This window comes from Leishmania mexicana, chromosome 28 (assembly GCF_000234665.1).
Source record: "Leishmania mexicana MHOM/GT/2001/U1103 complete genome, chromosome 28".
In the NCBI taxonomy this organism is placed as follows: domain Eukaryota; phylum Euglenozoa; class Kinetoplastea; order Trypanosomatida; family Trypanosomatidae; genus Leishmania; species Leishmania mexicana.
The window spans coordinates 638,213-650,888 of NC_018332.1; the positions used below are offsets into that span (position 1 = coordinate 638,213).

The window sequence follows — 12,676 nt, forward strand, 5'->3', positions numbered from 1 at the left end:
CTCACGGGACGAGTGGCCTCTCTCCGTGGAAGTGCATGCCGACTTCGCATGCCCTTCGTTCGCCGCCCTCGATACCCCCCCCCTCCAGCGCTGGCAGAGCGATCCACGATAATTCTGTGGCCTGCAAGTCCACATCGAGTAACGCTACCCCAGGAATAGGTAGGCCTGACTGCCACCTCAAGAGGGAGTGTGGGCGTGGTTGAAGCAAACCCTTACGACGACTTGATTCCAGGAGAGAGAGAGAGCATGTGAAGAAAGCGGGTAAAAGACGAGTGCTTGGTGATGCATGCACCTCAGAATGGTGCGGTGCGTGCGTGTGTGTGTGGATTAACTCCCATCGCCTCCGTCTTCTCATTTTTCGGTGAGCCCTCCGTCTTCCACTCTTGCGGCAAACGTTCAGAGAAGGAAACACGAAGAGCACGCGCAGAGGATCGAGAGGATGGCGAGACGACAGGGTGAAATGGCATATCAGAAAAGCACGGCTGTGTCCTCCGCACTGGCCGGACAGTCTCTCCCTGCGCTCACCCCCCCTCCTCCTCACTTGATTTTCACCTGGTCAAGGTACGTGTATGTACACGACTGTGCACGCGGGGGAGGGGAGTCGAGTGGGATGTCTGAAAACAATCGGGGGGAGCATGACGCGCCAGCAGAAGAGCTCATCAGGAGAAGGAGTGAGCTGAGCTGGCCGAATCGATGAGGCCGAGGAAACGCAGAGAAAGCACGAATTATGGGAAGAGAAGGGAGAGCGAGTAGTCCGGTGAGCGTGTATGGCGAGAGAAGCACAACCACACCGTCGTCTGCATACACTCCGTTGAACATGCGGTGTGTAGGTGAGGAGGGGGCGAGAGAGAGACGAGGAGGCGGAGGGAGGCGTGTGAAACCACCTGAGGAGATCCATGGCGGTTGTGCACCGCTGCCCAGCAACGGCATCCTTGCTCGAGCGTGTCTCCCCCTTCGCCGCTTCCTCGAACGCGCGTGCGTGCGTGCGTGTGTGTGTGTGTGTGTGTAGGTGTTCTTTTCGTTTTGGTAGTTCATTCCAATGTAGTGTACATGTGCGTGTGTGGGGGGGGGGGATTGAGCGGTGCCTGCTCTCCGTTTCTTGTCATGCCTGTCGTTGATGCGCGCGTGAGAGCTGGTTCGCCGGTGTAATGGGGTGGAGGGGGGAGGGAAGAAAGGCAGGAAACAAAAGGAAAAGGCAAGGAAAGCTCACAGAGGAAGCGATACAGAGAGACGAGTCAGGGAAGGGCATCGGACGTGGGATGTCGCCGGCACACCGTCGTCGTCGGGCACGTTCGCCCCCCCGACACACGCGCGTTCCATCAGAAAAGCAAGAAGACAAGAAGCAACGTCACATGCCAAAGGTACAGTCGGCACCGCAGACACACACACAGAGAGAGACAGAGACACAGACCGACAGACAGCCTATCAATACATACGGACACATGTGCACGCACGCCGCAGCGCCTCGCTGTCCCACCACCACCCGTGACGCAACAGGCGCTGCGGAGTGCGTGCAAGCGAAGAAATAAACAAGACGCGCCAGTGCGTCTGCTGCCGCTGGAAAGCCAGATCGCACATTGTCAGTGAAAAGGGGAGGGAAAATCGGCCTCCTGCTGAGTTCGCGGTGAGTACATCTTAGAAACGCTCTGGAAGGCCGCCGTGCGCTGCAGACGCCGGAGGTAGCGCTCACGCTCTCCGCGTGTTTTCATATCCTCGTACCGGTTTTCCCGGAAGGGAACAGCGTCAGCGTGTGGCGGTCCACGACCGCGTCGCGGCAGCTTTCGCTGCGGCCAGCCATCCGACCTTTTGCCCTCGTGGGGGCTGCCCCTGTCCTCTCCCTCGTCCTCCAGGGCGATCCTGTCGTAGCCGAGAAGGAGATGCCGATTGTGGCACCGGTGGATGTCCGCGCGCACGAGCCGGAGCGGAAGCACGCGCCGCTCCTTTGCCAGACGCATGTAGCGGAACAGGCGGCGCTGCGGAAGGTAGTGGAGGTACCGCGGACATACGTGCGCGTCCGAGACGCCATCGACATCCTGCGCGGCGTCGAGCGTGTTCTGGCCCCGTTGCCGATACCACGATGCGAAGGGCGCACGAGTGCCGGTCGATGCAGCAGGAAGTTTTGCACCGCCTCTGCTGCGAGATAGCGGTGCAAGAGAGGGCGCGTCCATGAGCACGTTGGAGTCAGAGTAGTGGGGTAGCCAGCCATGCACGCGACCGACCTGGCGATCAAGCAGGTAGATCAGCTTCTGGAGATGGAGCACGCGCTGGTGCTCCAGCGGCCAAGCGGCAGCCAAGCCGCGCTTAACCAAGCGCTGTCTGTATTTGGCGAGGCGCTCACGGTGTTTGGCCTCGGCGTGCTGCTGCTTCGTCTGCCAAAGCTCTTTCATCTTAGCAATGATGGCTCGCAGCAGCAGTTGGGCCTTCATCTGCTCGTAGAGAATTCGCTCCACCTCAGCGGCAGCATCTGCACAAGATGCGCGGTGACGCTTCGCTGCCTCATCCATGGCGCCGTCCCTCATGACAAGTGTGTGCCTTGCGCGCCGCTGCGCCGTTGGCTGTGGCGGGAGCGACCCCAAAGAGGGACGCTGCTTTTCAACACCGTCATCACCGTCTCCTGGTGACGCCACCGCTGCTTGAGAGAGACGACTCCGTGTCGATGCAAACGCGCCATGCGACGGCAGTGGCGACACCACCGACGCGCCGTCGCCTGGGCTGTTAGCATGGCTACCTTGTTTTGTCGTGATGGCGCTGCTGAGGTTCATCTGCGGTGCACGCAGGCGCAGGTCTGCACCACGGCCCCGCTCAGCCCCATCCGCCTCTGATGCTTCAAACTGCACAAACATTGACGGGAGCGAGTTCGATGTGCAGAAAGGCCTCTCATGCGTGAACGATGCTTCTGTGGCGGCAGCGGCTGTATCAGTCAAGCCATCAGCACCGCCTCCTGCTGGAGACGCCCCACCGCGCACCGCTGGCAAAGGACTACTGTAGAAGGCCTGCTCTGCACCTGCCTCAGCCCCACCCGTTTCTTGCGCAGCCGGTGATGATGCTGTACCGTGGGCAGACCCCGGCAGCAGCGCGCGAGCCGCCTGCTCCATCAGCTCAGAGATCACGGTGTCGTAACGCACAGGGTCCATCATGAAGAGCTCACGAGCATCTTCCTGCAGCTGGTCCAGCTCCGTACGCAGCGCAAGCACGGCTGTACCCTTCGTCGCTTGCGGCGAGCGCTTCTTTGCGGCCGGGTCAACACCCCCGACTTCAGTCGGGCCGTGACGCGGGGATTCGCCCCTAATGGCTTGCAGGAACTTTTGCACGTGCGATAAAGTCTCCGTATCAGCGGCTGCCGCTGCCGCAGCCCCAGTTGTGGGCAACACGGAGTACGCCGCTGCCAGGGGTGACAACGGAGCAACAGGAGCAGCGGCCATCGTGTTGTGGAAGGCAGCGGCGCCTCCTCGTGCGTCAGCATCAAGACCGGCGCGCCTTCCAGTACCGCCGCCGACAGGTCCCACATGCGACATGTCGCGAAGCGACGGGCCTAGCAAGCCTGCCGCGGCTTCACGTGGGAGCAGCATGTACGGCTTCGCGCTGCCCGGCGTCCGCTCCACCACCACGACCGGTGGCGACACGAACGCCTCCTGCTCTGCCCTGTCGCTATCCGGATCGCTGCCCTGCGGCGGCGCTGGTGATGTGCGGGCAGCACCAGCAGCAGCGGCTGGCGACCCCGTGGCAGACCTGTGGGAAGGCTTTGCCTTACGAAGTGCTTTGTGTGGCGGGTGTGGCTTCGCAGGGGACAGTAGTGGCAGAGGTGGCGTGGCCGACGCACCGACTGCACCGTCGTCAGGGGAGTCGAGGCGAATGAGTCCACCGTCGTGGCTCCCCGCCGCTAAGGAGTGAAGGGGACGTGATTGTGACCTGGTGAGCGATGACGGCGGCATCGTCCTCGGTTTCGCCGATGGCGGTCTTGCAGAGTCGGAGGCAAGCTGCGCTCTGGATGCCGAGGCCTCTGGCATGAACCGCCCACCTGGGATTCGGTCGGAGGCGGGTTGCTCGCCTCCACCATGCTGCTCCTGCCTCTTTTGGGGTGATGACGACAGTTGGGGGGCGTCGACGTCAGTGGCGGGGAAGAGCCGTGAAGCATGGCTGCCGGCGCGAGAAGCGCTACCGCGATGCCCTTCCTCTTCTGATGCTGGCGAGTGAAGTGCATGCGATGCGGCCATTTCCTTCTCGGTCGCCAGCCGCGCGGGATCGGTCAATCCTTCCCCGCCCACGCCAGCCCTGAAGCCGCCAGACCTCGCAGAGCCTCCTCTCGCGTCCACGCTGCCCTCGGCAGCATCGTCTTCGCCGTCAGCGCAGTCCATCATCGCGTGGCGCAGGATCGCCGTCGCGATCGCGTCCACCGCAGAAGAAGCGCCGGCATCGGCCGCGGGCGGACTTTCCGTCATTCTCTGCCCCTCCGCGCCTTCGCCGGCGAACGCGGCGGCGCCACACAATCGCCACCCCTCCATCACGCTGAGAATATCGCTGTCTTTCACAGACGCGCCGCCCCCGCCACACTCGCTCTTCGACTTTGCAGACGACGCTCTTGCAGCCGCCACCCCTTCCTCCGTCCCCAACGTCAGCAGCTGCGCCGCACCGACAGCGTCTCCCTCATTGCCGGTCTGCAACACTGTCAGTATCACTGCGTTCTTCTCCACCGCCTCCATCTCGGTGTGTGCATGCGGCACTCCCCATTCGTCGACAGGGCGTGGCACGAAGGAGAGAGGCAGACTCTGAGGCAGCTGCCCTGGCGTCCTCTTCGCTGTCTCGATGTCCGCCGCTGCGACCGGTCCTGATGCGCTTGGCGTGTGGGCCCGCTCAAGGCGCTGTCCTCCAGGGCTCTTCGACGCGTCGCCGGGCCCCTTCACCCCCTTGGGCTCCTTGCTGCCCTTCTTGCCAGCAACGCTATCCTTCGACAGCCTCGAGGCTCCGCCGCCGTCAGACGCTGCGGAACCGGTCGTGAGTGGTGTCCGCTTGACAGGTCGAACTTTGCGGCTGTCCAGAGATGAGCTACGCGATCTGCTACGGCGACTTTGGTCGCCGGTGGGAAGCGCAAAGGTCGCAGAAGCCATCGAGTTCGCCTCCCACATGTCCTGCGAGGATGGACGCCGTTGCTCTCTGCTGCGGGCAGCGTCAATAGCGCCAAACACGAAGGCCTGTGCGTAGGAGATGGCCTTGGAGGGCTTCGCAGGCGTAAGCGTGAGCAGCCGCCGAGCTGGGGCGCCAGAAGTCACCCTCATTGTCACGAGTGGCCCTTTCGCCACCTCCTCCACTGCTGCCCCAGTCTCCACGGTCATCTTCAGGTTCATCAATCGAGGCGTGGTCACCTGCACCACCGCGGCCATGGAACTGCCCGGGGCAGGTGCAGGAGTGACGTCGCTGGCGGCACCTTCGAAGCCTGGGCTTGCTAACGGAGGAGCTGCTAGCGGCTTCTCCACGCGAAGCTCGTAGTAGAGATAGCGATCAGATCCTTTAGCCCCACCGAGAGTTGCGCGATGGCCACTCTTCTTCTTGGGGTGCGTCGCTGCAGCGCCGGCGTGCGCCTCCGCCGCAGCAGCCCCGTCCCTCGCGAAGTTGTGAGGGCTCTTCTTCACTCCGACAACGGTGAAGACAAGACCCTTGTCCACGAGGTACTCATGCAGCAGCTCCGTCTCCACTGGCACGGCCGCCACCGCCTCCTCCGCACTTGGACCACTTTGCGCAGCCGCGCCATCCGGAAGCGTTGTCGCTGAAGGCCTCCTGTCAGCCTGAAGCGCACCGCTACTTGGCGACATCGACCGCGGGGCTGCGGCATTTCTGGGCGGCTTGCCGCGGCCCTCCTCGGTGGAAACCGTCCGCTGCGAACCACCGGAAGTGACAGACCTCTTGTCGCTACCTGTACGCGGCCTGTTGCTATCTTGTCCCCACACCTGCGCCAGCGCGGCCGCCTCCATTTCACGCCTCGCGGCTTCCTCGCGCGCGCGCCTTGCCGCCTCGAGCTGGAGACGATGCCCAGCCAGCCTCTGCTCCATCTCTGCCGCGTACTCGGCGTCACATTTGCCGGCACCTTCGGACAGCTCGCGTCGGCGGGTTTCGATAAGCCGCACATAGTTGTGAACTGTGCGCAGCTCATGCAGGTCGTGCAACAGCCCAGAGCGCAGGTTCCGCAGCTTTGCACGGAGCAGCACCTTCTGACCATGACGCGTACTACTGCCACGCTGGTTCAGCCCGTGATGTATTGCTTCACAGGAGCGCCAGTGTTTCTCAGACAGGTTGTCTGCCTCTGAAGACTGCGTGCCACCGGCGGCGGCGATGGCGCCTGGCGTGCTCGAGGGAGGCCGCCGTGCCCGTGACAGGCTGCCCTCCGCACTGCGCCGAGCCCGGTGATCCCTCCCGGCCACCTCCATCGGCTGCAAAAATCCATCATTGAGGCCTGCCTCCACCACCTCGGCCACGTCGACCTCCTGCTGGGAGTCTTGCTCTGCGGATGGCGACGTCATTTGGTGATGGAGCCGCATCGACGGCGCCGATAGCGGTCGGTTCCTACGCAGCTTCGCTGCATCAACTTGCTTCAACTCGTACTGAGCGAGCACCTCCAACATGAAGCGAAGCAAGTTCAGCTGATGCGAGTGAGCGGTAGACGTGGATGGAAGAGCACCGGTGTCCTTTGGGCCCCTCTGCCGCTGCTGCTGCCCGCTGGCAGTCGGCGTCGGGGCTACCGCGCTTATACAGCCCATTTTGTTGCCACCGGTGAGATCGGTGAGGGAGAAAGGCACCATGCTGGGTTCGCTGTGTGTGGTCTCGAGGGAAGCGCGGTGGCGTTCGTGAGGGTCCGGCCCCGCCTTGCCACACTCTCGTGTCGCCGTGATGGTCGCGGAGGTGGACGGCGAACGGTTCAAAGCGCTGCCGGGGATAGGCTGGCAACGTGTGTAACGCATCAATGCCGCGGCCGTATCCTCATTCGCCGTCAACGGAATCCCATCGTGCGCCTGTTCCCCGGCCACCGTCCCCGCGCCGGTTGCCCGGTTCTCGCGCGTCTCCGTTGGCTGGGGATGCTGCATGTCAGTCAGAAGCTCTGTGTCGATGCTCTCCATGAGCCACACCATGTGTAGCAAGTTGGACGAGGCTTCGAGCAGTTCCTCCTGCTCCTTCTTCGCGCGCTGCAGCCGCTGCCGCAGCGATCGGCGTGGCAGTGGCTCTGCGGCGGCAGCGGCTCCTGCTGTCCCACGGAGCGGCTGTGCCTCTGAGTCTGTCGATGCCACACCGCCCACCTCCACTTCGAGAGCCTCCTCCACCGAGTCCACATGGTCGTCCAACTGATACACGAGCCGGTGCAGCTGCGTGGCGTCAAGGTTGGTGCTGCCGTTGCACAAGAGGCCGTTGCTCAGCTTGTGCAGCTGAAACCGCACCGCGGTCAGGTCGAGCAAAGACGCCGAGGTCACTCTATCTGTGGCATGTCCGCCGCCTCTGTCTTGGGGGTGTGGGCTTGCTCCACCCGCTGAAGGCGCTGTCGCCACATCGCTTGTAGCCTGGGGCGTTGGCATCGGCAGCTGCCTCAGCCGCTCCTCCCGCGTCTTCTCCCTCACGGCGTCGGCCAACTCCACCAAGTCTTCAATATCTGCTACCGCGTTGGCGCGGCGCCCCACAAGCAAGAGAATCTTCGAGTGCTCCTGTGCAAGAACCTGCGCGGCGCGCTCATTTTCGTCACGAAGCTTCCGGCGTGGAGGCGCGGCGCTCGCCATCAACGCGGCCGCCTCGGTCACCAACGAGTCTGCCTTCGCCACTACATAGCCTGCCTCCGTTGCGTCCATCTCGCCCGCCGCTGCGTTCCCTCCACGACAGCGCGCCGACGGGGATACGGTGGCCCTCGTGCCCCGCTCCCTGATGTCGAGGCTCGTGAGGGAGCTGCCGCAGGTACAGCTGCCTGGCCGGCTCGTGGGACGCGATAAGCGAGGGACGCTGTGCGGCAGGTGCTGATTCGGGCACCCTCTATCGCGTCTGTGCAGGTGACTAGTTAACCCACCCGTAGCGTTCTCAGACGTCCGCGATGCGGCCAAAGCATCCGAGCCCCTGTGTCGACGTCGCTGAGCGCTACCTGGCGTCTGGGAGAGGTGCAAGCGTGGCATCACCGAGGGATCGTCGCCGCTTCTAGCATGCGCCAAGTCAGTCGTTGGCAGTGCCGTGTTTGGAGAAGTTAAGGGAGAACTAAGAGGGAAGGCAGAGTCGCCGTTGCTGGACACCTCAACGGAGGTAACGAGCTGAGGCCTCCGCCGATTGGCAGCACTCGTAGACGCCGACTCGCCGTCCTGCCGTGTGTCCACAACACCGGCGGTGAGGGAGGAGGCCAGCGATATGGCACCGAGGCCTCTGTGGGCACTGTGTTGAGGGCGCATGGATGGCGCCTTGCCACCGCCGGTACGCTCGCCCTTGGCTGCGGCGACGTCATTGGCCAACTCGTCCAGGCGGGCCCCGTTCCTTCTGCCTGCACCGCAGATGAAGGTGTTCCCGAGTCGCTGCAGGTAGCGGGACGCGATCTCCTCGGGATCCTTCGACATTACCCTCCCGCAACGCGGCGGCGGCGCCGGCAGAACGATTGAAAAGGCGGAGTCGGCCGCCACCGATCCTGGCGGATCAGTGGTGCTGGCGGCGGCGGTGCTCACCGGCGTACGAAAGCTGACGGAGGAATACACGTTAGACGGTGGTAGCATTGCTGTCCTCATGAACGCTAAGCTGCTTCGAGAGAAGATCGTCCTCTGGGTATCGCGTATTGTTGCACAGGTGCGTGTGCTGGAGAAGTCTGCAAGCTCCTACAGGCTGTGTCAAGAGTGAGTCGGTCTGCGTGTATGTTTATCGCCGTGCACATCTGTTTTGCTGCAGCCAGCGCCTTCACAGGTGCTGCTGCTGCAAGTGCGGCAGCAGCAGTGGGTAGGAGAGGGGGTCCGGTCGGGTAAGCAGATGACGCAAAGGAAAAGAGAACACGAGTCCTTGTGGACCTGCCGCAGCCGTGCAGTGCCGTACAGGGGCGGGGAAAGAAAGCGAGGGAGAGGGGATGCGGTACGGGCGCGTGACGAGGAAAGTGGCAAGGTCAGCTTTACTCATCTCAACATGGGCGATCCGTTGCGATGGGAGGGAAGAAGCGAAGACGGGGAGGAGTGGGAGGAGGGAGGGTTGATCGGCCTCCCCTTTCCTTCTGTGTAACACACAGTCACAGAAACACGCCAAGCGAGATGAGTGAGGAGCGGCGGCGTATTGTCTTTCTCTCCCTCCCTCCTCCCAATGTGTATCTCCTACGGTCGTGAGGGGTGGTGGCGATGGTGATAGTGGCGACAAAGCGGCGCAGACAGAAATGCAAACACCCCACACGTCCGGAAACAACACCCACAAGTCGAACAGGGACACACACACACACAAACGGCCCGCGCTGCGAGGAGAGTGCCCCGTCTTTCCTTGCCGACAGGAGAGACGATATACCACGGGAGCGCAGAGCGCGCCAAACTCCTTGCAAGGATGACGCACATCACATCACGGCGGGCGGGAGGGCGCACAGAGTTCGCACACGGAGAAAGAAGAAAAAGAGCTTGGTAGCGAGGAGGAGAGCCCGTCCGTAACGACATAAGAGGAGAGGGTTCAGCCACCAGTTTGTTGCTGCGTCGAGGACACCCGTGCGCGTCCAACATGTAAGAAAGAGCGCTGCGTGCACAGGGACGAGAGGGGAGTCGATTTTCGGAAAAGGGTCGCGTCGTTGCAGGGTGAAGGCCCGAATGTGCTTCTGCCCCTGAACCGCGCACTCTCCCCTCCGCACACTCGTAGCGGCACTGCCTTTTGCAACGGGGGTGATCGGCCTCCCACGAGGACAGTCGCCGTGGGAGGTGGCACAAACACACACACACTGCGCACAACGGCTCGCATGCCGTCATTGGCAGTGCCGCCACTGTCCCTCTACGCCTTATTTTCCCATTGTATACACGTGTATGCCGCGGAGACGTTTTGCAGGATTGCCGCGCTCGCAATCCCTTCGCTCCCTCCTCTCTCCCCTCTTTCGAGGTTAGCTGCCGCCAAAGGATACCGGTATGCGAACAGAATGCGGTGCGACGAGCGTCTCGCGCAAGATGGAGCGCAGCTCATGCAGCACAAATTGCGACACCTCGTGCTCATTCACGTACACGCCGCTCCCCTCCTCCCCGCCGTCGCCGTCGGAGATGCTGCTGCTGCCAAAATGAGAATAGAAGTCAGTCGAGGAGCCGCCATCGTCGTCGTCCCCGCCGACGATCGCGGTGATTCTCAGCCGATTTACCACGGACGGCGAGAGTGGGCCAGGCTCGAGCCACACCTCGCACGTGTTGTGCTTCATGTTCACGCAGATGTAGCAATCGAGGTCGAGGTTAGCGATGCAGAACATCATGGGCAGGCTGACACGCAGTGCAACAGCGCCCAGTCGAATCTCATGCTGCACCGCAATGTTCAGCGAGAGGTGCATCGAACCGCCGTAGGTCACGTGGAAGCGCACGTAGAGGCCGCCAGGGCCCAGAACCGAGGCCAGCGAGTCCACCGGCTCCGGCTGCGACGGAAACTGTGAGGAAGAGGAAGAGGCCGGTTGCTGGTGGGGATACATATCAACACCGCCAACACCGCCGCCGCCGGCGCTTGCCCCGTCGAAGAGTCGATGTGACCCGGTCACCGGATGCGGAGTCTTGCCCCCGGTGTGCACGCGGGAAGGGAGCCCGTGCGAGCACTCGCTGATGTTGTCCGCCGCGGCGGCAAAACCTGTGCCAGGCTCCACGGCGGCGGTGGAGGTGGTCATAAGAGTCTCCGTTGACATGGAATGGCTCGAGGTGTACGGGGAAGTTCCGCGCGTCTCGGGACCGGTGGTCCCCTGCCCGTCTCTGCCACCACCAAAGTGTGCCCTGCCCTGCTGCTGCTGAAGGTGCTGGCGCGTGCGGCCAGGTGGTCCGTCAACCGCGTTTTCGAAGGCGACGATCTCGACGAATGGCGGAGTCGTCCCCCATTCCACCCGGCCCACCTCCAAGTACACAATCGGCGGCACCTTGCTCGCGCTCTCCGCTGCGTCTGGGGAGGGGGACGACGCCGGCGCGGCGCCCGGCACGTGGGCAGTGCCGCCAGCAGCAGAAGTGGCAGTAGCGCACGACGCCGCGGCGGTGGAGCTCGCTGAGCCAAAGCACGGCCACGAGCCGACGGGAGTACGATTGATGGCCGCGGCGGGCGCCGCGATCGGCTCACCCGCGAAGGAGGCACTCTCTGACGGCCCGCCACCATTATTGCCATTATGCGTGTCTGCTGCAAGCACGGTTGCACCTGCGCCATGATAGCCGCTGTTGTGCTGCTGGGCGGTGGTGCTGATGGCTAGTCCCGATATAGAGACCCCTGGGCCAACGCCGCTGCCACCACTACCGCCAACAGAACCGCCCGCGCTCCAAGGTAGAGGCATCTCTGCCGCTGGTGCTGGCGCTGCCGCTCCAACTGCTGACAGACCAGCACTGCTGTAGGGTACCTGCGTGCCAGAAGGGTGCAGTCCCGCCACACTCGCGAGCGTGGAGCTGGCCGACGGGTCAGGCATCGACTCCCAGCGACTCGTGGCGGCGCCGGCTGCCGTGCTCGCCGTTACGGCAGTGAAGCCAGCCACCGTCTCCTGCGGGGAGCCGTTGCTGCTGCCGTTGAGTGAGTACTCCGACTTGCCCGCCCCAGCAGCGCTGCTGCCGCCACCGGGGACCGTGGTGGGAGTGGTTGCACGCGTCTTCGCGGTCGCTGAGGCTGATCCGGCAGCGGCGTTGCTTTGCTGCGCGGCATTCCGGCTGTTGATGCACTCCACCACCTCGGCGAGCCGTTTGTTGATAAGTTGGCGCAGTGCCTCTGCGCACGTCTCCTCTAGCCGACTCCAGTTGAAGTGCAGCGACATTTTCGATCCGTCTTTCCAGCACCGCTCACCGCTCTAGGAACAACGACGAAGCGAGACCCGGCCGCCAAGACGGTGGGGAGAGGAAAGAAACGCGCCGCTGCGCCAAGCTGGCGCAGTGGTGTGCCAGGAGGGGGTGCGAAGAGAGTGGAAGAGCGAGGCGCGGTCGCAAACCACGACGGCAGCACAGTAATTTGTTGTGGGGCCCTGGGAAGGGGGTGAAGGGGTGGCCGGTGTGTTAACGACGCTTGCGTGCACACGCACCACACCAGCAGCCGGGATAGCGCACAACGATAAAACGAAAGGATACGGTGGCACACATACACGCGTGCATGGGTGTGCAGATGGACTTTACAGGAGCGCCAGAGGTGAGCGCCTCGTCGGGCAGACGTTGTTTCTCCTCCTCGTTCCTCGAGTGTGTGTTCTTCCGTCACATGCTGAAGAGACGACAGAGAGAGCGTGCGTGAGAGATACATGCGAGAACAGATACCAGATATAGACCTACGCTGCGACCCCTCTCTGGATGCCAGTATGCTTGGATCCGCCTTCACCTTCCTCCCTCCGCCCCCCCCCCGAGGGTGCGAAGTGGAGCAGGGCCACAAAAGTGCACGTCACTTTCACTCTGGCGTATTCCCCGGGCACAGCGCAGCAGCCGCGCGCAGAGGCGCATGAAAGCAGTACAGAGAAAGATGGCGGAGGAGGCGGGGGAGGGGGGGACTGGACGGAGGCACGCGTTGCCGCGTGGCGAAGCGC

General features: G+C 63.2%; 2 protein-coding genes across 2 annotated transcripts; both read right to left on the reverse strand.

The window, feature by feature from the left end:
• Positions 1–1,580: 1,580 nt before the first annotated feature.
• On the reverse strand, positions 1,581–8,405 carry LMXM_28_1710 (conserved hypothetical protein; the record flags this gene model as incomplete). Its single annotated transcript, XM_003876963.1, has 1 exon — positions 1,581–8,405. The coding sequence occupies one exon, from the start codon at positions 8,403–8,405 to the stop codon at positions 1,581–1,583; it is 6,825 nt and encodes a 2,274-aa protein (XP_003877012.1).
• A 1,652-nt stretch (positions 8,406–10,057) lies between these two features.
• LMXM_28_1720 (conserved hypothetical protein) lies at positions 10,058–11,458 on the reverse strand (the record flags this gene model as incomplete). Its single annotated transcript, XM_003876964.1, has 1 exon — positions 10,058–11,458. The coding sequence occupies one exon, from the start codon at positions 11,456–11,458 to the stop codon at positions 10,058–10,060; it is 1,401 nt and encodes a 466-aa protein (XP_003877013.1).
• Between the last annotated feature and the right edge of the window lie 1,218 nt (positions 11,459–12,676).